General features: G+C 44.5%; 1 protein-coding gene across 2 annotated transcripts in view; it reads left to right on the top strand.

Annotated features, from left to right (window-relative positions):
• Window positions 1–461: 461 nt before the first annotated feature.
• Window positions 462–27,796, top strand: part of RIPOR2 (RHO family interacting cell polarization regulator 2) — a 53,101-nt gene continuing 25,766 nt past the window's right edge. For both annotated transcript variants that reach the window (XM_066560949.1, XM_066560957.1), the window contains exons 1-8: window positions 462–617; window positions 19,138–19,264; window positions 20,406–20,561; window positions 21,199–21,277; window positions 21,493–21,516; window positions 22,510–22,563; window positions 25,379–25,528; window positions 26,417–26,480. In XM_066560949.1, the coding sequence (XP_066417046.1) occupies window positions 530–617; window positions 19,138–19,264; window positions 20,406–20,561; window positions 21,199–21,277; window positions 21,493–21,516; window positions 22,510–22,563; window positions 25,379–25,528; window positions 26,417–26,480 (742 nt within the window). In that variant the 5' untranslated portion in view covers window positions 462–529. The remainder of the gene's footprint in view (window positions 618–19,137; window positions 19,265–20,405; window positions 20,562–21,198; window positions 21,278–21,492; window positions 21,517–22,509; window positions 22,564–25,378; window positions 25,529–26,416; window positions 26,481–27,796) is intronic.

Raw genomic sequence — 27,796 nt, forward strand, 5'->3', positions numbered from 1 at the left:
TTGTTTGAAGGACCCTACAACAGTTTTAAATGCTGGCAGAGGAACAGCAAATCATATAGAAAATACAACGTATGTTTGGTACTTCTGTTGGCTCATGTAAAGTCCAGTATTAAAAAAAAGTCACAGAAGAGAAATGAAGTCCTAAAGGTAGCAACAAATATATGCAAAATCCGTATCTCTCTAGAGAGATATATTGATAGTAAATAAGACTATGTATTTTGGAAGGAACACTACATTTGAAGAAAATACCTCACAGTCTCTGGGAAAATACGGCCTATTTTTTCTTGAGGTAACAGAAAAGATGCTTAAAGGAAGAAACGCAAGGTCCATTCATTGCAATGTTCTTTCATTTATATTCGCCTTTAACTGCTGTCTTCAGCCCGCCCAACATCCAAATTTAGAGCTTTCATACACACTCCCGACGGCAGCGGAGGCTGCAGCGAGTGGTCCACCGGCCGCGGGCAAGGCAGGCGGCGGCAGCCCGTTCCCTGCCCCACTCCAGGCGGGAAGGGTCAGAGGGATTTTGCAGATGTTCCGCCTTTGGGACAAACGGCCTGAGGGGCCAGACGCATCGAGCGAAAAAAAGGAAGAGCAGCACAGCCGCTTCTCCCAAAAAGGTACGGGGGCACCGGGAGCGCCGCATCCCGCGGGGCCAAGCCCGGGGGGCTCCGCACCCCCGCACTGCCCGAGGGTGGGGGCGGGCGGCAGCAGCACCGCCTCCGCCGCCTCCTCCGCCCCCGCCTCCCTCCCGCCGCGGCTCCGCAAGGAAAAGCCGGCAGCGGCTTCGCTCGCTGCCAGAGCGGCGGTGCGCGGCGACGGGAGGCGAGCTGTCCTCGCTTCTCTTCATTTTTGATTTTTTGTTTTCATTTTAAAGCTTTAATTTTATCCTTTTTGTTTTTAGAAATTATTATTCGCTGTTTGTTAGTTTTCCAGCTGCGGGCGCTGCCGCCCGGGATGGGGCACCGCGGTGCCCGAGGAGCGCTGGGCGGCGGCGGGCGAGCGGCGTCCCGGAGCGGGCTGTGAGCCGCGGCAGCAACAGGTACCCGGCCGGGCTCCCGGAGGGGTGCGGGGCCCGAGCCCGCGGGGAAGGAAGGAACGAAGGAAGGAAAGGGGCGCTGCCGAGCGGGGACGTGGCCGAGCGCAGCTCCGGGGCTGGGGGGCTGGAGAGCCGCGCTCACAGGAGCGGGTCCCGACCCCGCTCAGCTGCCGGCGGCAGCGGCAAGGTTTTGAGAAGGGCAGAGATGCTCTTTTGGGGCGTCCCGGGCATGGTTTTGGGCTGTGATTGTGAAGAAAATCTTGAACGTGGGTGTTCGCTGAGGGACATGAAACTGGCTTAATATATTCTCACAGAGCGTGGAAGTGCTTAGCCCTGTTTCCATAAAAAAGTCTCGGCGTTTCCTTAGGTCTTGTCTTTCTATTTCCAGAGGGCTTTTATGGTATTACTGGTTAGAGGAGAGCTTAGACCCTCTTAAGTTCCCTTTACAGTCCTCTGGCTCGTTCCCAAGGACTGATGCAAACCCATTACACACTGGCATTGCTCTTCAGTTTACCTTTGAATGCCCTGGTTACAAAAGGTCACCCTAATCCTGTGACTGGTCTTTCTATTGCTGTGTTAGCCGAGCATTTTGCTCTCTCTCATTCAAAGTTTCAAAACGCTTTCTGGAAATTGTGTGCTTGTGGCCATGCTGCCTTTGCACCCTTTCATCCGTCTCGCTGGGAAGAGCTGAGTGTATTCCCAGTGTAATTTCAGCATTCATTAATCTGGCCATGCATCCAGCCACACTCATTTTAATTACTGTGTTTGAGCTGCTGTCACGCAGCTGGAGCCCCGGGTAGGGAACACGCTTCCAAACAGAAACATCATCTTCTCCAGTGGTTAATTAGGTTTCACAAGTATCCCTCTCCTGCATAAACAAAAGTAGGAGCATATCCAAACAGAGAGCTTAAGGAAGGAGACAGGAGGAAGGTGTATGTCCTGAAAGATTCCTGTGCTGGTTGCCCAGCTGTCTTGGAGATCTTCACACAGTGGGAAGAGATACAACGTGATGTGGTTTGTGTGGCCAGACTCAGAAAGGTATCCACTGGGATGGGTTCAGAGCCCTGCTTTATAACCAAAATGGGCAAATGTGACAGATTGTTCCACGTTTAAATGAGTGTGGGTGGGTATATATGTTGCACAGTGGGAGTCTAAAGGAAGCAAAGTTTCCTTTTTTCCCATAAATCCAGTGTTTTCTAAGCTAGCAACTGAAGATTAGGACAGTCACTTAAGATGGTGTCTGTGCTGCCTGCAAGTGCAGATAAGCACTTGTGCAAAGTGAACTTTGACAATCCCAGCATTCATAACCCGATGCTGGTTTAACTTTGGCATCCAAGCAGCATTTCGTTGACAAAGTGTGGGCTTTGGGGGTTTTCTTTGTTTTGTATTGTTTTTAAAAAGCAGCATGTTGAATTTCTTTCCAGGATCCTGCATAAGGAACAGAGCACTTAGCTTTGGCATGTTGCTACTCCTCTCTAGAACAACAGTACAGTTATACCTTAGAGCTTTTTCTGCTGCAGAATTAATATTTCTTAAATGCTTGGGAATGTGTAAGTGGAAAAGTGTGTGGTTTGTGAAGGAGCATCTGTAAGTGAAAAAGGTGCTTTTCTTCCCTTGTGCTTTCAAGGCACATGACCATTTTATTCACCTGTATCACAGAGCAAACACTTGGGCTAAGAGTGGTACCAAGCTCACAGTGGCATGCTTACATGCCATGCAGGGTTACCTTTTGCTCTTTGATATTTTTAAACCCAAACAGGCAGAAAGGTAACTTCCACACAAAGTGCACTGCTGGGAAAGGTCTGGGGAAGCCGCCTTGCTTTCCTGCTGGGGGAAGTGGGAGTGAGAGCTATAAGCAGCATTGGCTTTTTCCAAAAAAGGGATGGCTGGTTTGACACTTTTTTTTTCCTGATGCTATACATGTGGCAGTGACAAGCTGCTCCCAGACAACCCACTTAACTGGGGTAGTTTTCATCAGGCAAGCTAGGCTGGGAGCAGCTGGGAGATAGACAGCTTGTGTCTGTGGCCATTCAGCCTGCACAGAGCATCAGCTGAAAGCAGACTGGGAAGGAAGTGAGGACAGCAATGCCTGAACACACGCTCCTGGCACGGGCTTGTTAGAGAGGGCTGGGATGTGAATTAGTATCAGATAGGGGCCTGTCACATCGCTTTGAAGCTGTGTGGTTCCTGGATGACTCTATTAACAAAATGGGAGGGGGGAAAATGGTTATTTTCTCGCTTAGCAGGAGCTTGGAGGTAATTTTTTTGTTCACTCAGCTTAGAGTGCCTGCTGATTTTCTGAAAGGGAGGTTGCTAAAGGAGTTTCTTACTAAGAGATTTTCAAAATTAATCAGGAAGAGCACACACTGAATTTTTTTCCCCTCCACTAGTTTTGCACTGATTGTTGCATTGATTCCAAGATGTGCTTGCCCCTTTAGCAGGCAGAGAGAAAGAACTGGGCCCACTTGGAATTTAAAGTCAAATGTGAAGTCTTTTGAGAGCAGAAGCAATTTTGCCCTGGAAGACTTTACAAACCGTGGTGGCTGCACATTAAACACATCCCAGTGTCAATGAGAATTTAAGTTGCCAACATCTTTGTTTCCCATGCTGTCCTTTGTTCGGTTACACCAGGGCAAAGGGCAGTCTGTGAGCAGGGCTGGAGGAGGAATGGCCTGATGGGCTTTGCCAGCTCCCCATGAGAGAGCTGGAAGAAGGTCGGCAGCAAAAGCCAACCCTGGATGTAATAAACTGGATCATATTATAGCTCTCTGTCTAATGTCAGGAATGGCTTAGCTAAGGCTGGACAGTCAGCTCAGTTTGAACTCCGTGGCTGTCCCTTCCCTACATGCCCCAAATCAAAGCAGAAACTGTGTTTTCTTGTCCACAGCTCTTCTGCAGCTTTATTTCTGCTTCTCAGTGCAAATGCTGCTCATGCCCTCACTTATCTGCACCCTCGTAGGCTGTGTGGCTGGGCTGGGGATTAATCCTGTCCTGTCCCTTCCCATAAAGCTGGTGCTCTGGCACCTGGAATACCTCCAGGCAGGTATTTCAAGGGGAAAGGAAGCAGTGGGTACCTGGTAATCTTCTCTGGCAGCTGTCGTTATCCCCATCTGGTAGCTTAGGGACAAACAACCTTCAGCTCTTGTTTTACCAGTTTTATCTCAACCTTCACAGAATGATAGAATGGCTTAGGTTGGAAGGGACCTTTAAAGGCCATCTAGTCCAAGCCCCCTGCATTGAGCAGGGACATCTTCAACTAGATCAGGTTCCTCAGAGACCTGTCCAACCTGACCTTAAATGTTTCCAGAGATGGGGCATCTACCACCTACCTCTCTGGGCAACCTGTGCCAGTGTTTCACCACCCTAATTGTAAAAAGAAAAAATTCTCATGTCCAGCTTAAATCTGCCCTCTTATATTTTAAAACCATTACCCCTTCTCCTATCACTACAAGTCTGCATCCAGGGGATTTGGATTAAATCCCTTGAATTTTTGCTCTTCAGCTCTAGCTTTGAAGTGCTTTTGCTGCTGGGTCTGGTGCTGTTTGGGAAGAAAGAAGATTCCACCTCTCTAGTCCCATCCAGGTTAATTAGGGAGCTGCCAGGAGCCAAGCCATGATAAAAAATGACAGTCTCAATACATGCTGCCCCACAGGATTTGGGAGGTGTGGAGAAGGGCAGGTTTATGGTGTACTTAAATTGCTTTTTGGTAGCCACAGGTACAGACCTTGCCTTGTTCTTTGCATACAGGCTCTGCACCCAGTGGACTCAAGAAGTGAGTCCTCTAAGCATGACAGAAGAAGTAACTGGCCTTTTTTTCCTAAAGTTATCTTTTTCTTGTGTCTTTTTATGTTGCAAGGGTATCCTGTAATTTTTACTTCCCGACCAGCATAAAAGAAATGACGGATTAGCACAGAAGTATGCGAGCATCTTTCTTCTTTTCAATGGGAGGAACAAATTGAAGCTGACAGCTCCCTGGAACCAGTGCAACACATGAAGTAGTCACAATAATACATTTTATCTTCCAGCCCTTTTAGAGCATCAGAAGCTCTCTGGTCTCTGATGCCTCCAGTAAGCTGACCTTGGCTGGCAGAGCCAACCATCTCATTACTGCTGTCCCACTGCTCACAGCCTGCCCTCTGTCTGGGCCCTCAAACAGCCTGATTAGCTGCAGCAGCAGCTATTGCTTTCCAGGTTGTGCAGCCTGCTGGTAACCCTTCAGTAACACCAGAACTGTTTCAAATAATCCCTTCTGTAATCAACCTATTTCTTTTGTTTAAATGAAAAAACCTCATCTAGCTGCAACGCCCAGAGATTTGTTGTAGATGGTTTTGTCCTGAAAAGCCTTATCAACAGGAAAACTTCTAGTCATCCATTAACTCCAAAAAGCAGTTGCAGCAGAGCAAATCTATCTGGTCATCACCAAGGTTCTGGTTTTAGCTTGTGCCTTTGCCTCTGCAAAACACCAGTCTAGACCAACCCTACCTTTTACTATTTATACATTTGTATTTGAGCTGACCAAAAGAAGGAACTCATTTTCAGTGAAATCTGTAAGAGACAGGCAAATAAGCATCTGTACATAGTGGCAGAAGGTTCATATTTCAACAGACCATGCAAGGTTGAACACCTGAACTTCCCTTCTCTTTCCTCAAATTAACATCTTTCTGTCTGACAAGCCAAAACTGCTTGATTTGTGCCTCAGTGAGGTGTCTTTCTTCATTGTCAGATTTGTCTTGCATCCGCTAGAAGTCTGACTCTGAACAGAGGAATAAAACTTTTGCTTGTAGCGAATGCACCCCTTGAGGATGCCTTAGAAGCCTTGAGGATCAAGGCTTGTGCTTGAGCTTGAGATGGTGACAGTGGTCTGTGATACTGCTGCAGGCAGGGCAGATGGTGTCACTCTGTATTCAAAGTCTGATAGGCATTTTTTTGTTGTATAACATGAAGGAAAATGTATTATAGAATATTAGTCCTGATGTTTCTGGGTGTGTCGTGCCTGGCTTCATCTAGCCCTCACTGCTGGACCAAAGGCTGCAGCTGTGGTATTTTACCCCAGAGATACCTTTGGCTGGCTGGATGCTGCAGCTGGGCACTCGGAACAAATCCAGGCAAAGTAGGAACTCAGTTTACCTTTGGTGGAAAAGGTTCAGGCGACAGTGAAGAGAAAAGGAGCGGGTTCTATCGTAGAGTCTTAATCCAGAGTTTTATTTCAGGGTGCTAGACTTCTGAATGTGGTAACAGCTCACAATAGAACTCCCGCCCACATGGTCTCGTGTCCTTTTAAGCCCCGGGGACAAGGGGTGGGACAAGTGAGGGCCAACCAGGTGTGAGGAGGGGAAGGCTCAAGGGATACAGACGCTTGGACAGGCCAATGAACCCAGACCAGAGGGGCATCTTTTGAACTTCTGCCAACCACACGACGCCTTGCTGGAATGTTAAGATTGATGGACAGCTCTTAGGCAGGAAGGCAAGAGGGGGAGGGGGAAGGTTGGCACACCTGAGAAGTTGGGATAGGTGAAACAGGAAATCACATTGCAACAATGTATTCTCCATAATTAAGCAGGTCAACATCCTCTGTTAGTATTTAATTTTAAAATGTTTGGTTTTAAAACTTTTCAACTGTGGTACAGAAATAGTAGTGTATGTTACAGCTCTGTGCCCTAATATCCCTGCAAGTAGTCAATGAGTCTCCTTGGGTATGGACACACCTTTTTCTCTGGTCACCCCTGTAAGCATTGCTGGATCATGGCAGCAACCTGTGCACTTTCCTAACCACAGAGGCACGTCAGTGGGTGACAGTGCTGTTGCCAATGCTCAATTAAGTGTGTAATGTGTTGCCCTGCATGACTGACTGCCCTTTCCTTGTCTCATTCAGTACGTCCACAAAACAGTGTTCTGTTAGTTCAAAGAAGGACTTAGGTTTTCACAAAGAAGTCCTGCTGGCATTGGAAGAGTTGGCTGTGAGGTGCTCTTGGATTCATTCACAAGGCTTTTTCTTGAATTCACTGTGGCACTTGCAGGTCACATCTACTTAGATATACATAAAATCTTGTGTAGGAGAAGAGATGTTTGCTAAAATAGAGAAGAATGTTTAGTTTATTAGATGTTCAGATTAATAAAGCCAGGAGCTGGAGTTGCTCACTGCAGTAAGTCATCTGCACTACACAAAACCAAACCAAAGCTATATTAAAATGCTAAGACTCAGCTGAGGCCAGAGAATAATCAGCTTAAAATTCTGCCTGCATAAACTAGGGTTTTGCTTTCTTTGAAATCAGAGGGAGATGTTGTCATCATCTCCCCAGATGACAGCTGGACCACAAAGACTTGTTCTGTCATGCAGGTGCTGGACTGGAAGTACTTTCAATACATTTGATTTCCATGCCCTACACTGAAAACAGAAGTTCTCTGAATGTTAGATGGCTTTTCATATGCAGTTAACCAGCAAAGGGTTGCTTTTTTCCCATTCTCTCCTAGCTCTACCCTTAAAAAGAAAACACTCATCTTTCCTAGTAGAGAAGGTGGCAGCAGTGGATCCAGTGTAGCAACTCCTATCTTAAACTGAACCCTGTACACAGGGTTCTTCCAGGCACTGTATTTCTTGTGGGCATGCCATGCTGCCACCAGCTGAGGAAGACAATTGCCTCCATTGGCAAAGGGGCAAAATAATTTTCCATCCTCATGAAAAGCCATAATATCCTCCTTTTCCTATATCCTTAATGATGGTCTGTTAATAAGACATGAATAGGAAAATGCAGAAATCAACAGAGAAGGAAAGAAGAAAGGAAGGGCAGCAGAGGACAAGGTACGGGGTCATTCCTAAAAGCTTGTCATTAACCTGCAATGGCCCCAGTAGATCTTTCTTTTAAATGGCATACTGTGGAATAGCAGGGATGTGCCAAGATGCACTGCCTTAATTTGTGTAATGAAAAGTTACACAAGATAATTACCTTGTAGTTCAGTGACAAAAGCCCTGTCAGATCTTTTTGGTTCAAGCTCTGTTTATCTGTAATGTCTCTGTGTGTAGAAAACTCACATGGTAACTAATCCTATAGCATAGCTGGAGGATATGGCATTTTAAACTCAGGATTTGTTTTTTTTTTTAATGTCCACTACAAATTAAACTTATCAATTAACCCTGACTAGATCTACCTGCTATAGATTTAAGGTTTCATCCGGTTTGCATTGGCTTTGTCTGTGACAGCAAACTACAGACATTTGTGAATGTTTTTGGGCAGAAACAGCAGCAGGCACAGACCAGCCTGTATCTATGGCATTAAGCTCCCCTGCCTTTCAGAGGAGAGAAGTACATCAGGACTGCTTTGGGAATGATCCTTGGTCCACGCTTCCCAAAATATGCCCAGTAGTTGTGTAAGAAAGTCCTTTCTGGGCCAAACCAGAACTGTGCCAGTGACTGTTCAGCGTAACCTCCTTTGCCCCAAGGAGCAGAAAGCCATTGCAGAGACAAGAGGGAACAGTTTTTCTGTGCTGAGAAACTCAAAATTGTAGAATGGTTTGTGTTAGAAGGGACCTTTAAGGGCCGTCTAGTTCCAATCCTGCCCCTATCCTTCTAGTTCCAATCCTGCCCCTATCCTGAGCACCTTCCAGTAGACCAGGTTTGCTCAATGTAGAGTCCAAGTCAACCTCAAATGTTTCCAGGAATGGAGCATCTGCAGCTGCTCTGTTGTAGATTTTCCAGTGTTTCAACACCCTCATTGTAAATAATTTCTTCCTTTTATCTAGTCTAAATCTACCCTCTTTTAGGTTTAAAAGATTGCCCCTGTCCTGTTACTACAGGGCCTGCTGAGGAGTTGGATCCCATCTTTCTTATGAGCCCCCTTCAAGTACTGAAAGGCTACAATCCAGTCTCTCTGGAGCCTTCTCTTTGCCAGCTTACCAACCCCAACTCTCTCATCCTGTCTTTTTAAGAGAGGTGCTCCATCCCTCTGATCATGTCTGTGCCCTCCTCAGGACTCACTCCAGCATGTCCATGTCTTTCCTGTGCTGAGGGCCCCAGACATGGATGCAGTACTTGACATGGGGTCTCACCAGAGCAGAGGGGCAGTGTCCCTCACCCTGCTGCCCATGTTGCTTTTGATGCAGCACAGAATATTGCTGGCTTTCTGGGCTCCAGTTGCATATTGTTGAGTCATCTTGATAAGTGTTGAAATGAAATGTGGTTTCACAAAGTGGTGGCAAGGAGAGAAGGTCTGCCTAAAACTCTAGATGTTTTTTCAAGTGGTTCCTGTAAACACTTGTGTGTCTATAAAGCTGTTCTGCTCTTTTTGTGGATACCTGGTATAAGATAACTGTGTGGGACAGGGTTAGGATAGCTGTGTCTTGTGGCAAGTCTGCACACAGCTATCACCTTTTGTGTTTTGCTCAGCTGCCTTATTGGTCCTCAGCCCTCTTTTTCCAGCACCAGTGTCACAAACACAAGCTTTTCCCAAGAGGGACCCTAGCATAGACCCTTACCCCATTATGCTCTTTCAGATGCTTCTTACAAATCCTTTAATGACACTGACCAGAGAAAATAGTGATATTTTGGGAGAACTTTAGGCTGTTTCATGGTATTAGATATGTACTCTTATATCCTGTGGCTTCAAGAGGTTTTTGAAGCTTAAAATACTGTAGCCAAAGAGAATAATATACTCTGCCATAACTTTAAATAAAATTTATTGAAGTAATGTATGTAAGAAGACTGAAGTTTTGAATTTGAAAATGAGCTGAAGCCAAGAGACAAGCAAGTTGCATCAGAGCAGACAGGCATTCTTGGTTGTGCATGGGCAGTGTTCAGCTACTTGATGTACTGCAAGAGAGCTTCAGACAGATGCTATAGCCAAATGTAAATGAAGTAACACGGGACTTTTATGGCAATGCTCTTTAAGTGGCCACTCTTGTAAGGTGTCAAAAAGAGTAAATAAATCCATTTCTGCAATGCTCATGTCTGGGAAAAGAACATCCAGCTTTAAAGATCTTCATCCTAGGACATGTAACAGTGTATCTTGAACAGTATTTTAGGGAGCAGTGTGCCATTACGACACTCCTGGAAATAGAATGATCATATAAACATCCACAGAGCTTTAAGTCACCCTAATCCCATGTATTTAAAGAGGAGCAGCAAAGCGTTTGTATCTCATTAGTGGCTGAAGGGATTTGACAACAATGATGTTTTACTTTCCTTTCAGGGATGAAAAGCCTGGCGTACTTGTTTAATTTAGCTCACTCATGCTTATATTAGAACATACCTGGAGTGGATACCGAGAACAGCCAGTTTGTCTGTCTTGGCTGAGGGAAAACAAATAATCTCCAGAGCAGCCCACTGGTTATCCAAACCATCCTGCATGTGTTTACTTGATGCATTTACTTTCCTGCAGATGCAAAGAAATGGTTTCCTCAGCTTGCTGTCCTTGCCCATGTTGCTACCATCTGCATTAAATGAGGGTTGTCAAGCAGCAAAAATATTGGTGCAAAGTATTTAAAGAAATCTGCATTCTCAAGGACAACTTTGCTAGCCATTGCTTTTTTCTCCTGTCTCTCAGAAGATTTTTATATTCCTTCCTTGCACAGTCTGAGAAAGTGAAGACACTCTGTGCTGCTTACACTTGACATGCAAATTTAGGTCACTGCTCAGATTCTTCATGGATTTTGCCAAAGGACTCCCACTGGAGCTGCATCTATTGACATCAGGGCTGTCTTACTGCACTTGTGCTCAGATGGACTCCTGGGCTTGTTACTTCAGATGTTCCTGTTAGTCAGTAAGGGTCAAGGGAGACCACCCGCAGCACTCATGGGTTCCTAGGCCTCCCCTAACGCAAATGCTTGCCAAAATGGGCAATCAGTTGGTCACTTCTTGTGGTCTGAGCTAATAAATTAAAATTCTGCCCAACATCTATGGTCAACTGGGCATATGCTAAAAGTGGTAGAGAAGTAGCCAGGCTGCTCCTGGCTGGAGGAGTTCCCACAACCTATTTTGCATCCTGCTAGTCTTACTACTGCTCACAAGATTGCTCCTCGTAGTTTATCTCCTGATGCAGGGATAGATAACAGGGCTGCCCAAAGCCTTGCACCTTTATGACTGTGCAGTGCTGCCAGAATGGCAGTGTGGTTAATTGTGTGCTCAGGCCACTCTGCTGAACCGCTTGTTAGGGATTTTGTGCAAGGTGGATTTAAAGCATGAGAGGATTGTTCTCAGCTGGGTTTCAGAAGTGCTTTTTCTTTAGATTATTTGCCAGCGCTGGAATGGCAGTGGGACTTCGTTTTTAATTAAATCTTACATTGACATAAAGAATTATCAGTGATGAGTAGAATTGGAGTTGACTTCTAATCAAAGATAATTCTGCATACTGGGGTGGGTTTGAGATAAATGAATATCAAATGTAATTAGATGGTCAGATTTTGATCCCTCAGCCACACTTATAAGTACAAAAACAAATTTTGCTTATTTATGCTAATGCCAGCTGCATATGATTGCCCTATGTCTCTAATGCTGTAGGGAGCAAGATTAGGGAGGGCTTCATGTGGGCTCCTGCGCATGCTCACCCCAGCCACCAGTGTGAAATAAATGTTGGAACTGAAAAAAAAAAAAGGAGGTCAGCTGCCACGAACCCATCTGTTGTGTGCGGAGCCATTTAGGATCAAGTTTATTTTCCTTGGGTTTATTACAGTGAAATAACTCATTTGCATTTCCCTCTCCTTGGGTTTTCAGCTCTACCAAGGGGAAGGTGCAGTGTAGGTCTTTCTCTGAAGGGACGTTAAGCAGAGGCTCCCTGGCAACAAAAACAGAGAAACGGGGGCATTGCACTGAGAGCTCTTGTGAAGGAGTAGCTGCAAAAAGGGAAGGAGGAAGGCTAACTGTGGTATGAGACAAAAAGGGTGGTGATTTCACCTTAGCCACTGCCAATCCTTATTTCTGTGTTCTATGAGGTGATGAGAATTAGAGCCAAACACATGTTTTACAATAAAAATAAAATTAAATGCAAAGTCCTCACACTGACTTTGGTACCTAGACTGGTATGAGAGATAACTTACAGAATATATGGAGCTAATATATTGCAGTGGGAGCATCAGCTATCAGGTTCTATGCACTTACAGCCATATCTACTTTACCATTGTGCTCTTGACCTGGACTGTTAGCTTTCTTCTTACTGTTGCTTTTTATGCAATAAAAAGGTTCATGTACATCATCTAGTTTGGGTAGGAGGAGCAGAAGAAGAACATGGGCTGTTCCAGATGGTAGACAATTTGTATTTCTGGTCAGGGTGTCTAGTGATGAACTAGCATTTGAATTGAAAATGCTCTTACATGCAACATTTAAAATGTTCTTACAGAAATGAGGCCATAAAGTACAAGTCTTTTTCCTAAGGCTTGTTACAATTTGAAACAAAAGCTGAAATTTGGTACTGAAATACTACATTTTCATTTATTAGAAACAGGTAATGGCACCTTGTGCTCACTTGCAGGGATTTCTGCATGAAAAAGTAAAGCTCCCAGCTGTGGGCTTAAGAACTATAAAAGATGCATCAGTTGCAGAAACATTTCTTTGTGCGTTGTAAGAACAGAATCCACCTGAATTGAAGGTATTGAAATACAGCTAATACAGGAATCACTGCAGTGTCCCTGATGGACATAAAGTCATCAGTGAGAAGTCTGCTCAAGCCTTCAGAGAGATCCTGCTGGACAGTCAGTGCTGAGGATGTCCATGGTGAGGGAAGAGACCACCTCAGGGAGACAGGACAAGCTGCAGTGGGCTCAGAGAAGATTCTTGCTGCTGCAACAGGCGGGGCAGAAGTTTTCCTTCCTGTGCTGTGGCTGCCAATGGCTTTGATGCCCACCCAAGCGTGTCCCATGTGCTCCCACATGTCTTGTTTGAAGGAGGGGGCTCCATCTCAGCTGCAGCTCCTTCTCTGTGCAGCACTGCTCTTCAGCCATGTGGGGAAGCCCACGTGGCTCATTCTGTACGCTAAAATTAATGTGTGGAGCTCACGGGTGTGCTGGCCTTTCACCGGCTGATGTAGGCTTGGGAAGTGTGCCTGTCGGTGCAGCCATATGCTACTATTTAGGAATATCTCTAAGCCTTGGACTTGGGTGGAACAAATGCACATTATTTTATTCTGGCAACCAAGAATAGTTCGTCAGATGGAGCTCACATGTCTGTACAGTTCTAGCAAATGCTGCCCTGCACAAGGGAGGAGCAGCCCAATCGTTGGAAACACAAAATGTGCCATGGAAGTTGTAATTTGTGTAATCGAGTGACCAACAGAAGACACCTTTCTACAGGTGCTTTCAGGAGACCCCCACCCCACAGAAATCTTCCTGACACGTGAAATTATGAGCCTGCTCACCCATGCTTAAGAGTTTTTGTCCTGAAAGTGTAAAAACTCTTGTGCAAGAATTTAATTTCTTGTGAACGTTTTTATAATGCTCCTGAGCACTCTTATCCACATAGCACTGTCAAATTTTTATGTTTAAAAACCCAAAAGGATGTCTACTTTCTCATCCAAGATGCATGCCTCTGTACCTTCTGGGAGCCTAGGAAGCATGGAAATCATAAATTCCAGGTGGTTATTTGGGCTACTAGCCATGCTGGCCTTGTATTGCCAAAGTGATTCAGCTAAATCAGAAGGAAGAAGTTGGAAAACAAATATTAAAAATTACTAGACTTAGGCTACGAAAGCAAGCAGCATGAATTGAAGGTGCACTGAATGAACTTGGCACTGAGCTGAGCATGTGTAAGTTTTAGAATATAATTTTGCTCTTTGGGCTTATGAGTGCAAAGCAGAAAGAATTGACTGTTTTGGAGGATGACATGACTATTAGGGCATAACAGTTCCTTCCCTTATTGTGGTTGTCTTTTGGAGAGATGCAGGGTCCTAATTGTCATCTCATTGCATTTAAAAGTTTTTCTCCTTTGTAGGTCAGCCAGCCCAATAAGCAGAATATAGACCTTGGCATAGATGGGAGAGGAAAATGTTCTTTCCTTTCATTAGTCACAAAGATATCAGCTCTTTTGTCAGACATACCCCAGGTTTGCAGGTAAGAAATGTTCCTAGCACAGCAAACAGAATTGGTTGACTTTTGTAGCCATCCACTCACATTAGTTAGTGGACCCCCTCAGCTCACCCTAACCTAGATAATTATCACTTGATTTTTAACAGGCAGCCTGCAGACCATCATAAATCAACATACAAACCACCTCACTGCAGGGATTGCCTCTCCTTAGGTCCAGAATGGACCTTGAACCATGCATCACACAAGAAATAATACAGGAAGAAAGGATGATCAAGGATGCTTTCAGTCACTCAGCCCTATCCCACATTCCCATTTAATCAGTGATTATACATAATCCCAAAGTGTCCTCGAAGCCTCGGCTGCAGACAGCTCCCTTACACCTTACAGCAAATTCTAGACCTGGAGCCATAACTGTAGCTGCTACACAGAACAGGAGGAATCAAGGGCACCCTCCCCACTGTATATTGCAGCTTTACATGGCTGTTAGCACTTGTCTAGCAAAACCAACTTCCCCTTGTCATGTGGTAGGCAAAAAATACCATCTCCAAACTGGTCATGGGGAAGAAGCAAAGAAAAAAAGGCTGTGCAAAAGTTAGATTAGATTTAGCAAATATGTTTCAGCCTAAATTTCCCCTCTTAGCTTGAATCAAACACTGTTTACCAAATATTTTGGTACTGTGGGAGGTAGAGGTCTATGCTGAGGGTGATGAAGAGAGGGCAGCCCTGTGAAAGTGATTGTCCCTTCCCCACTCATTAGCTCAGGCTCAGCTGCTTCCCCATTTCCAGACTGAAAGAAGAGCTGAGAGAGGGGACTTTTATTTCCCTGGGGACAGAGACATCATCAATTATCTGCCATTCTGTGTTGCAAGCTGTCAGCGAATAGGGCAGAGGAGTACTGATAGGATTTCACCTTATCCCTTGACTCACTGATGGGCTCATCATTCAACTGCTGTGCACTTAGCATGGGCTGTACTAATTATATTAATTATACTTCTACACAGGGCATACTTATATTAGCAGTAAGGAGACTGCTGTCTTTTAAAATGAAACATCCCTGGTTCATTAACTATATAGATTTAAAAGTGTAAGTGTAGTCATTATACCCACTGCTGAAGTGGACCTCTCAAATCACAGAAGCATTTAATATCATTTTGGATGTGCAACTTGCATTATATTGAGAGCAATATTTATGCTGCATGTAGAAGACAGTAGCATTATATCACATAAGTGCTAAATGTAGACTGAGAAACTTGATCGCTCCCTTGGCGTAGCACCAGAATGCCCTTAGCAGTGTTCAGCTGTGGGGATACCCATCAGGTCAGTAAGAGAGCTGGGTGAGTCCTCAGGGGCTGAGCCTTGCTGAAATTATACTAGCAACTGCACCCATGCAGATCATCAGGATACAGCTGTATTATTAAATTCAGAGGTAGGTTTATGTAGTTGATAGCAGAGAGACCTGTGAATGGTTTCAGAGGCAGGAAGAGAAACGCCTCTCAAGAGAGAGTGTCACAACAACATGACAGATACTCATCACTCAAAGTGTATTTGTGAGATGGGTATCATTAATAATCCATCGATGCGGTGCCCATATGCAGCCATTGTTTCTGTGAATCTGGGCCAAGGGGCTGATGCAGAGTCTGCAATTTTCTGAGGTTGGTTGGAAGTGTCTGAGATGTCATATTATGAATATTAGTTTAAATCTTAAGGACAGATGGTGTTGGTGCAATAGAGTCAACCTTTATCCTGACCAGTGGAAAATAACTGAACAGAACTGGGAGATTTCACCAGTTCCTACTGCTACCTCCTTTTATCTCAGTTTTCTTCTGTACAGAAATTAAACATACATTATTCACCAAGATTATATATAATATATAGGGAGAGGCCACAAGCCTATCTGGGCTCTGAGTTCTGACCATTTTATGCAAAAGCAAAGCAAAAGTAGCTCCAGGCAGGTCTTCAATTTCTATTTCAATTGCACTTCTTGCACATTTTTCTAGTATCTTGGGGATAGTCTTAGCTACTAAAGCCTTTCAAAGCCATCTGAGTGCTTGAGCAAAATAAAGAAAATAAATAAGTACATTCCTTTTCCAAGATTATTTATTTTTTAAGTTTGCCCAAAGGAAAAGAAAATCAAAACAGTTCCAGTGTTTCTGCACAGTCACATTTGGACACTAAGATTCTGTTCAGAGTGAAAGCCATTAGTGTTCTGATCATGTTAATAGAGAAGAGACATCATGCAGAAGATGCTAGCATTTTCACTACAGTTTTGAATCTAAAGCCCTTTTCATAGCCAGTGTAGTTGTGGTTAGCACCCAACTTCAAGTTTTGTTTTATCTCTTATTTTTTGAGAAATTGTTGGTGTTTATGCTGCTAAATCTCCTCTGACTGTCAGTGTTGTTTAGCTCCTCCTAGGTCTCCAGATGTTGTCAGGGTGTGTGTGTTAATCATCCTGTCAAGCTGTGCAAGTACTGAACACTCGCAAGGGATTTTCTTTCTGCTCCTTGGCACTCTGGACCAGATTTTTGATGCAAATCCTTGTATGGGAGCATGCAGATTGCAGCCTAATTGTCTAAAGTTTATTTGCAAACCCAAAGGGAACTTGCTGTGCAGCCCCCAGAGTACTGTGGTCGGGTGGTTTCCGCTCTGTCTCGCAGGAGGTGGCTCTCTGTGCAGTTTGAACTGTTAGACATAAGCTGACCCAGGGAAACTCTCTACCTTCTATAGGGATGTGAGGTTTGACCCTGGAAGCTGCAAAATGCCTTCTGGCAAGTGCTGTGCCAGGTATCAGCAAGCCTCAGCACAGCTCAGCCCCTCAGAGGTGTGCAGAGAGCCTTATGCATGCAGGGGTGAGTACAGAGCCAAATTTGGGCTCTCATTGAGCAAAGACTCAAGTACCTCCAGCTGTGGCTGGAGCATGTTTGTCCCTGTGTGAGTTAGCCAAAGTATCTTCTGAGAATTTTCTGGTATCTTCTGAGTTGGTGAGGAGCAGCAGCTCCAGAGCCTTTCTACTCCTCCATGCTCTCCCCTTTCCGTAGGTTTCTGCCCAACACAGGTACTCATGGTCCTGCTCTGCCTGAAAGCAGCTTCTGTGTCCCAGGGATTTATCCTTGCTGTGGTTAAACTCTCTGAGCTGAGTTGGCTGCATCTGGGCTAGGCAGGGACACGAAGGGTGAAGTACCATTGCCCGCTATCCACAGGGGAGGAGAAAAATGTCTTTCACTGCACCCCGTGTGGTATCTCTGAAGCTGTTCAGTCAGGGGGACACCCTCACTTCCAAAACAGGAAGATGTACTCTGGTTGAGTTGTGCAATAGAGAAAATGTCTCATTAGCAGTAGTGCTGGCAATGCTGGGACTGGAAGAAGTGTTTCTGGCAGTGTTCTTGCAGAAATATTCCTGACAAAGCTGTTTCTTGGGCAATGCAGTCTCCTCCAAAGAGAAATAGTAGTTCCTACTGCCACCCCAAAGAGTATTTGCCCAGTTTAACACTCCAAATTAAATATAACTGAGCAGTGCACAATGTTTCCCCACATATTTGCTTTCTGCAGTGAATGTTTGCCATGCAAGCACCACGTAGCTCTGGTGCTTATCATTAATAAATATGTTCAGTTGTGAAGGCTCACAGTGTAGATCTCTGGCTTTCACAAATGGCTGTTTTATTGGGCACTCTCAGTCATTCCTGACCTGTGGGGATGAGAGGGTGGTTTAGACTTGCTGTCACCCCCTCAGCCCTGTAGGTCAGAGTTTCACAGAACATCAGCTCCACTGCCTGCAGGCAGCTCCAGCCCCTGCCATACCACCCTGCTTCATTACCAAGCTCATCCCTCAGCCCAGCTACTGGAGTGAAATGAACTGGGGCCATGAGGCAGGCTGGGTCCAGCTTTTAAAATAGATGGAAAAGAACTGCTAAAACCCCTCTTTTTCATTTTCTGTCAGGTTATTTTTAAGCTGGCCTAGTTTCTCAGTCCGTTTCACACCACAGTGGTGTCATCAGCTGAACTGACATCCCAAGAAGGATGGAGGCAGTGAGAGGATGGGTCCTGCAGGATGGGGGAGCTGTGTCTGGCAGCACCTGCTGACCAGCACCCTATTCTCCAACATCCCCAATTTCCTCCTGCTCCCTGCCCTGCTGCCTGACCTGTGTTGGCCATGGTGCTCCTCACAGATTGGTGGGGCCATTCCTCTTACCGGAGCAGCACAAAACCAAGCCAGCAGAAAAATCAATTTAATTGTCTGCCGAGGGCAGAGACAAGAAAAACAGTGGATTAAGAAGAAAAGGAAGACAAAGGTGTCCCCCTTTTCCCTTGTGGCAGCAGACAGAGCTGCTGTGAACCGTAGCACTTCTCTGCTATTTATTTGTGGATGGATTGAAATCATCCTAGTTTAGTGCAGATGCCAAGCTGGGCATTGGAAATGAGCACACAGAGGGCAAGGGCTTCCTCCCTGCTGAGCCTCCCCCTCCCCCCCAGACACATGAAATGCAGAGCATACAGTGCCTGGAGCTTGTTTACTCCTCTCTCTTCACAGTGGAGGGCATCCCTCTCATGGCATGTCATGGCTGCACACACAGCCACTGTGTCTTCCTTCTCAGCAGCCCCTGGGCTGAGCAGCCATGGGAGCAAGGATCAAAAGGGAGCTGCAGGGCATTCGTGATGTATCAATCCTTTTTAAAATTATTATTGCGTATAATCACACTTTGCAGTGATGGTGAGAGCCTCCAAGAGCTCTGCATGCTCCCATAATAATTCCCAGGACAGATCGGGATGCTGGGGCTGGGGGTGAAGCATGCCAGGCATGGCAGAAATTGGGGATGGAATTGGGATTATCACATTGAAGCATCTGATTTCTAGTCCCACATCCAGACCCTCTTTGTGTCTCTGATACATTTTTCAGTAGACCCTGGGCTGGAAGTCAGAAGTTAAAATAGGATTCTTTTGGTCTTGAGTGGAAATGCACACAGATTTGTGCCCTGGCTTGCAGCCCCTCGTGGGGTTCAGGTACCCCTTGATGTCATGGATGGATACCAAGCTGTCTGGCCTCACTGCCTGCCTTTTACTCTAATTCCACCCTCACTGACATGCTTTCTGTTGTTTTTCAGGAATATCTCCGAGGCTCCCTGACATCATGTCAATAGGATCACATTCATTCTCCCCAGGAGGTCCTAATGGGATTATTAGAAGTCAGTCCTTCGCTGGCTTCAGCGGGCTCCAGGAAAGACGGTCCAGGCAAGTGCCCTTGCTCTCTAAGGGGAATTTCAAAATCAGGCTGTAAGGGACTTCTGGGCTTTAGGGGATGAAAGGGGAAAGGAGGTGAGAGAGGACTTCTATCTTTCTGACTCTCTGCCAAATAAAATGTCCTAGGCTAAAATGTCTCTATATATTTTTTGTATAACTAAGGTGTTACCCTCAGCCTGTTTGCCTCTCCCCCATTAATGCAGGGCTTCCTCACATGCCTCAGAGCTGTGAGAGAATTTCAGAGAACAGTTTTAACTTATGCAGTGATCTTTTCAACATGTGAAATGTGCAGGAACACTGCACATATACACTTGCCATCATCTCCTGTTTAAGACCACTGCTGCCTAAAAGACAGTTTTCTCACTGCTGCACCACCACGAATCCAAAACAAAGCTGTTTCCCTGAGCTTAGCTGCTGAGCCTTTCTGTGCACTGCCACTTAGCTACACAGGACTTAGGGCTTTGAATCAGGCATGCCCAAGCCATGCAGTCCTGGATGCTCCCAGAGGCTACTTTACAATCGATTTTAACTTGTGTAGTCTCCCAGTGCCAGACCACCAGTTAGCAACTGAGGAGTAACAGCAGGCAAAGGGCTCCCACTGTCAGCCCAAGTCAATGATGGCTGTTAGATGCTGACAAAGCAAAGTCCCCAAAGAGGCACCTGTATGCAGCACAACTGTCCTCACTTTGCCATACACTGCATACTCAAGACCAGTGGTGTGATGCTGTTCTCCAGAAACTCTCTTAATCAAATCCCAGTCTTCCTTAGGACTTGCAGGCTTTACACCTGAGATTATCTGGGCTCCCCTTTCTGTTTAGCACCTGGATGTAGCTCAGCTCTCTCATGGACTCTCTAATGTGAGTTAGGACAGGTATAGTGTAGGACAGAGAAATGTCTGATGAGCCTCAGACTTGGCCTTGCATTTCCAGACAAGCACTTATGTCTTGGGAAGCAAATAGCCCAGGCTGCTCAGATTCTTAACCCATAAAGAAATGCAGACCTTTAACTGGCAGGCACAGAAGCAGATTCATTTTTTGCTAGCAGAGATAATATCAGAAGATTTCTTCAAGCTACACTCCTTTGAGATTTCTGATTTATAGGGATTTCTTCTCCTTTGATGTTCATTTTGCAGGTGTAACTCCTTTGTTGAAAATTCCTCAGCGCTCAAGAAGCCCCAAGCAAAGGTGAAGAAAATGCATAACTTGGGCCATAAGAACAGCACCACGCCCAAAGAACCCCAGCCTAAAAGGATGGAAGAGGTCTACCGAGCCCTGAAGAGTGGCCTGGAGTAAGAGCTTTTATCCTGTTTGAAGGATGAAGCTTTCTGTGACATTTTAGATCCTAGAGAAACAAAAACAGGGACCCTTCCTCCTAAGAGACGAAAATACACCTCTTGAAGTCTGGATTGTGACACTTGGTATCTAAAATATTTGTATGGGAAACAGGAACACAGGAGGCAGAATCCCATTTCCATTCACATTTTGAGAAAAGCTCCCAAATCTGGGATTTCAATTTCCCTCTGAGTTTTTTTTCCCTCTGAGTTCCCTAGAGTCCTATCAAAGGCTTGTATTGCCTTTCAGATAACATCCCAGATCATAACAGGGCTTTAATCAGCCAGATACAGGCATAGCGACTGGAAGGCACCAGGCCATAAACTGAGCAGCAGATTAGCTTACTTGAAACTGGTTGTTCAGTGTAAAGAGAACATTGAGCTCTTACACAGTTAAATAAGTGGGCTCCTATTTATTCCCAAAAAAGCAGCAGGGAGCTGCTTTTACGACAGATCAATGTAAATGAGTTTTTTGTCTGTAAACACATCCAGTGAGGAAAGCCATTTGTCAGGCAGATTTTCTTTTAGGATGGTCATCAGCCAGCTTGGTATGTGCTGCAGAGCTCATGCATCGTTCTCTGGTTTGTGTTTGCAGTGAGTATCTGGAAGTTCACCAGACAGAGCTGGATAAGCTGACTACTCAGTTAAAAGACATGAAAAGAAACTCACGCCTGGTACGTGCCATGCTTTTTCATGTGTAGATGTACAGTGGCCTTCTTGAGGTGCTGGAGCAGCCAAGGGATGGGTGTGGGATACAGGGAATTTGCACTGATGCTCTTCTTCCCTTCAAGCCATTGTCTTGTTTGTGATTTCTGTTGAATGTCAAACACTACTTTCTCATGGTGCTGTTGTGTTGCAAAATTAATCAGTTTTGTGTTCTCTGTTGCAGGGAGTCCTGTACGATTTAGATAAGGTATGCTACTCCCTTCAACACTCATTTTGCAAGGAAGCATTAATATCCATACAATGTACATGGAAACCTTTCTTAGAGGGATCTGCTGGCCATGCCAACACCTGCATTTTCAAAGGAAGAAGTTCCAGAAGTTCCACTCCCCTCCTCTTCCCAGGGGGTCTGGTATTGCCTACTAATGCAGCATCAAACACAGTGTGCTCACTGATCTGGCATCAAACGTACCCCACCAACCCTTTTTCTGAGGTCTGCCAGGTCAGACTGGCTCTGGGATGGCCACAGACAGAGAGACAGACCCCTGCCAGGCAAGGAAGGAAGGAAGCAGAGGAGAGACTTCCTTTTTTCTGTCAGCTGACAGCCATTAAATCCATTCCCTTGTGCAAATTCTCTTAGCCAGCTCCAGTCAGATGGGGGCTGATAGCAGTGCACCAGGGGGCTGGGGGGGATCCAGATCAAGCCCCAGTTCATTCCTGCTCCTGTGAGTTCTGAAGAAAGAAAAATTGAAAATACATTTTCTCTGCAGGAAAATTTGGGTGAAAGAAATTTTTCAAAAACATTTCCTGAAAAAGTCTGACTTTTTTTTCAGTCAAAATGCCAAGCTTGAGTTTATTCTCAAAACCAGCTTGCTAAGGAAGACAATGGATCTTGAAATGCAAAGCCTGATCAATATTAATATGGGATTTCAAAGTACTGAAAACATTATTTTTTAACCTAAAAAAAGCTCTGCTTTCTTTGTTGTTTTTTTTTAATAATTAAAAAATAATTAGAAAATGTAATTTAAAAATATACATTAGGTAAAGGAGTGAAGTCGCTCCATTGTCAGCAGCAGCTTAAGAGTAGTAGGGTGGGACAACTGATTCTGGATTCATGGTCATGGAAATCCTATGTGTTTTAAGGAGGAGTATCTTGGATCCATTGGGACTAGCAGAGCTAGCATGGCAGTGGCTTACTGATTTATTTAAACGTGCCTCACCTCTGCCTTTTCCTTTCTTTCAGCAAATCAAAGCAGTTGAGAGATACATGAGAAGGCTGGAGTTCCACATTAGCAAGGTAATGAGCTCTCTCCTATCATCTTTCTTCTGCATCTGTTCCTATATTATTGTGGAAACAAACCCTTGGCCTCCTGCTACCCCTTTGTGCTGGGGAGGCTGCTCCCAGATTGGTTGGTTTTTCCATGATAGGCTGTTGGTCCGAGCCAAAGAAAGGGTTTCCACATAGAGCCCCAAGGTCCAGCCATGCCCCGACACTCCCACATACTTTTAGGTACAGAGAGAACATTGGGTTGGAGACCTGCTGGGAAAAGTCTATCTCACAGCATGCTTATTGTCAGACTTGGGGTAGAAGGAGAGTTGCATCTGAAAGTAATTTAATTCAGCAGTTATCTCTAGCACACACAGCAGCTAGTTTGGATTTATTCCTGGATTTCACTGCTAATGCTTTTGCTGTGTGGTTTGGGGCCCACATCCACTTGAATGCATTGGTGAGAATATTGGTGCAGGTACTTGTGATTTACACTAATACATTTTAGAGCTGCATGAAATCCATGGCGTGTATTCTCTTACTTATAAACATATCTGCTAGTGATTAGTTACTTTTTTGAGCCTGACAAAGGAATGAATTATTTTTGACAGATGAAATGTCTTTTGAGAGTCATTTAAAAAGCATTTGTGCAGCTTCAAGTCCTCTAATTATGACAACCTATCCAAACCTTTTAATTTCAGTCCTCTTACTCTTGGAGCAGAAAATAAAAATATAAATCATGAGGCGATAGACTGAGATTTTGTTCCCCAAGCCACCTACTCCCTTGCTGGCAACATGAATGGCAAAAATTAGTACTTGAAGAACATTTCCATTCAAATCCTTCCCACTTCCGCCTGCTCAGAGCTAATTGGTTCTGGGTTTATAATAAGAGTGAAAAGCACCAAACGCAAGAGGTAATGCTGGTCAGTGTTACTCAGGCTTGCCAACTACGTGAGTTCACTCTCTGTAACCCATGGCAACAGAGACAAAAGGAACCAAGTGTGTGGTGTTAAAGCCCACAGGCTTGGGCAGGTGGAGAAACATCTTTGTTTCTTATGACGGAAAAGGTTTTTTCAGCAGTTTTTAATCAGGAACACAGAGATGCCCTCTGTCTTTTACCTGCCACTGCTTTGTAAAGGAAGCAAGGCAAGGAAAATGGGGTGCACCACAGCAGATCCCACATACATGGGGAGCAGATGAGCATGTCCTAGCTACGCTCGCATGGGCAGGAGCAGGATATCAATCCCAGACCAAGGCTCCACTCCAATGTCAGAAGTAAATACCAAGTGACAGCTATTTATAGTAGCTGTCTTTAGCTTGCTGGCTAGCAAGAGAAACAGGAATGAGTATGAGTGCAGAAAGCTTTTTTTGTATCTTCAAAATGGTAAAATGTTACCTGTGTCTTCATTAACTTATGCTGAACTCTTTCACTTTGCAAAGCATGCCCTGTTTTGGGTAGGGTGCCCTCAGGTCAGAGACTTCAGCCACCAGTTATCCAAGGTAGCCTTGTAAAAATTGACCCAAGGCTTTGAAGCCATCAGGAAGACAAGTCCTGTTCCAAACAAATTAGCAACATCACTTTTTGTTACAGGTTAAGCAGGCTTGAAAAATGGGGTTTGAAACATGCCTAGGTTGTCACATCAGGCTCATCTCTAATGCAGCACACAAAGTCACAGACTGATGAAGCCAAGGTGCTGGATGCTTTCATAGAGAGAAATTCTGCCATGAAAATCCATTGCTGAGCGGGAGCACTGTGGGACACAGAATGACCTCTTCATTTCAGTGATAACAGTGGAAAAAGAGTTATTTTAGGTAAAACCCAAATATCCTGTTTTAGGAAGGGTGTTAGAAGCAGAAAGAAGAGACAGCTTCTTCCATTCCTATCCTTCTCCTTACCCTGATAGTCAGGTTAGAAAACCCACATCTTCTGTATCTGACAGATTTAGTTTATAAAAATATAAACCACTATATATAGCTGGAGTATATATGTACATAGATTACTCAGTTGGAGTAAATGTGTGTGTTTAGTACAGGGATTAGAGGGAAAAGGGAAACCAAAACATGAGGTGTGTAAATCCATTGCTCCTCTGAAGCTAGATCCAGGTGAGACTTCATTCAAACTGTGTGTGACTGTGCTTTGCAAAACTTCAGAGCCCTTACAATATGTTGGGTCCCTAAGTTATGTCAAGGGAGCATAAAAAAATGACTGGATGTAAGTGTCTGGGGGGGGTTGAAGTTCAAAATACTGTTTTAACTTGACATCAGCTGCTTGTAAGCACTTTACTTGTGCTGATTCCTAGTATGACTCCCAGTTTCTGGAGGATGAATGGTAAGAGTTCAAAATATCAGTCCCAGCTTCCAATACTACCTATCAGTCAAATATTGCAGCAGCCTTGATCCATGGCTGATATTAGGGAACCAAAGCCACTGCTGACCCTGCTAAATGTGCCATTTACCACTTCCAGTTGCATTTGGCAGTGTGGGTATTGCAATTGCCTTTTAAAGAGCTCTTCCACAGCGAGATGTTTGAGAAGCTGGCTGCATTCCTGCCTCGCTGGTACGATGGGGAGGACACGAGTAACAATGCTTAGAGGCGTGCAGGGCAAGCAGGTGAATTGCTGGCATCTACTGTTGCTCTACTGAGATTTTTACAGTGGAAGTTACTTTCATCTTGTGTTTCTTTTCCACAGACTGTTACACTATCATAGCTTCATTTCCTCAGCCTCTCCATAGGATATAATGGTTTGGCTGAGTTTTCTTTTAATTCAAATTACTTCATTGTGTTGGCTTTATTTTGCTGGGGTTTCTGGGGTTTTTTTCAGTACACTTTCCTTGTTCCCACTAGGTGGATGAGCTTTATGAAGCCTATTGTATCCAAAGACGTCTCTGTGATGGTGCCAGCAAAATGAAGCAAGCTTTTGCAATGTCTCCTGCCAGCAAAGCTGCTCGAGAGAGTTTGACTGAAATCAACAGGAGCTACAAGGAGTACACCGAGGTACATCCCCATCAGTTCATTCTTTTCACTCTCACACTGTTTATAAGCCATGGGAACTTTACCACTAATTTCAGGAAGAGTTTCATCCAAAAATAAAACTCATCAAAGAAGAATTAGTATTTGTTTTTCTTCAGGTGAATACCTGATAACTGACAAAGACAGGTTACATGGGCCCAAAGAGTTCTTTGAAATAACAGTTTAGACTCTATAAGAGCAGGATTATACTGAGGAACTGCAGCACAAGAGCAAAAGCATAAATCTGCCCAAACCTACTTAAACTCTACCTCCTTCCCACCTGCAGATGTAGGGATGGCAGCTTGACTGGAAATGATGCGCCTACAGACATATGCTGCATCCTGTGTGTTGTACTTGCTGTGATCAAAATCTATTTTATTAAACAGACAGGAGATGATGAACAAGTGTAATAGTGTTACAGACTTCCCAGCACATAAGCTGTGACAACCTTCCAAAACCTGAAGGAAGAACTGGAGAGGGACTAATATCCATCTCTCACAGCCTTCTTTCTTAATGTAGTCCATGTTTCTTGAGAGATTAAATCATGCTGGGAGCCACTTTGCCACAGAGCTGCTGCTGTTGGCACAAGTCCTGGCTGGAGAGGACCAGAACAGTGAGTAGGTTATCCTCCACAGCCCAAAGCTTCCCTTTTGCCATCATGAGGATTAGCATGCAGCAGCAGAGAAGCTGCTGGTTGAAGTGTCAAAAAAAGCAAGCATAGCTGCCATTTTTTAGGGCCAGACCTAGTTAAACAAGAAGGATGGTTCTGAGATTGATTTTCTTGCAAAATATATTGAATCTATCCTTACAAACAGACCTTAAAAAAAATCCCAAAGAAGTTGTCTGGCCTCACTGTTCTCTTTTTCAACACAGAACATGTGTACCATAGAAGCAGAGCTAGAAAACCTATTGGGGGAGTTCTGCATCAAGATGAAAGGTAAGTGCCTTTTCACCTTTCCCTTCTTTCTCAGAAACAGTAGCAGTTGCTGCACACATTGGTGAGGGAATTGAGACATGCTGTGTGACATGCTTTATGACAGGTAGGGTTTCTCACCCATTGCTGAGCCTTCAAACCCTCTATTCACACCCCTGCCCACTGGAAAGGATTACAGAAACAGGAGCACCAATGCTTACAGACTTTCTGAGATTCTGCTTTTTGTTTTCTAGACTGATTACTTCCCACAAAGACTCCTCCCAACAGCCAAAGCAATTCAGTTTTGAAGACTGCTGTAATTTTTGCCTCTATTTTCAGTAATTCTTTGAGAAGGTGACTGGGAAATTATCTGAATTTCCATGGAGCTGAACTTGAAATTTAAAATAGCTTTTTAATTTGACATCAGCTATTACTAACTCCTTTACTAATTGTGACCAATACTATTTTTGACCAAATGTAAAAAGGCAAAAAGCTGGGGATGGTTTTCCTAGATAACTCTGTGATGACATTCACCTTTCCATTTTATTCCTTGTCTTTATGACAGGGGAGTTTATGGGATTGAATACAATAGACTCAATTTTACTGGAAGCCTCAATGGATCATCAGGTATTGCTAATGCTGTTATCCCTTTAAGACTCAATGTCTTAAATAAGAGATTGGGAGGGGATATCTTTTTTGGATCTTCAGTCACTGGCATGAGAATAGTTCTATAAAACAAAGTCAGCATCTAAATATCCATGAACTCTTAATTCTTCACTTGGTATCTTGCCATTTAAAACATCCACAGTATTGCTGGTGGAGTGTAGAGAGCTCACAAATCTCATACAAGGTTTTGATTCTGCCTGCCTTGTCGCAGTTGTTTCCTATGATTGCATCGCATAAGATTAAGATTAATCTTAGATTAAATTAAAATAGCTACTCTGCGCTCTCATATTAGAGAAAACAATCGCAGCAGATGTTGGAGTTCTCCTAGCTCCATCCCTCAGGTTTTAGATAAACACACAGAGACAGATATTTCTGTACAAGAACCCACAGCAGAACCACAGCATGGACATGTTGAATGAAGCAATGTCACAGAGTGTGTAAGGGGATTTTCCAGCTCCCTTGGAGCATTTCTTTACTTGCTGTAAATGCAGTGCACAGTTCCTGTTGCTGAAGGTGTCACAGTGTCACAAATGTCTTGTCTGAAGAGGTCTGGCCCCTTCTCTTTTGGATGCCAAATCCTCTGGCAGAACTCAAGGGCTCTGGAGAAGGCAGGTACAGCACTCATGTGCAGGAGCAGAGCACAGAGCACAAGCAGCAGCTGCTTCTGAACACAG

Source organism: Molothrus aeneus, chromosome 1 (genome assembly GCF_037042795.1).
Source record: "Molothrus aeneus isolate 106 chromosome 1, BPBGC_Maene_1.0, whole genome shotgun sequence".
Taxonomy (NCBI): Eukaryota; Metazoa; Chordata; class Aves; order Passeriformes; family Icteridae; genus Molothrus; species Molothrus aeneus.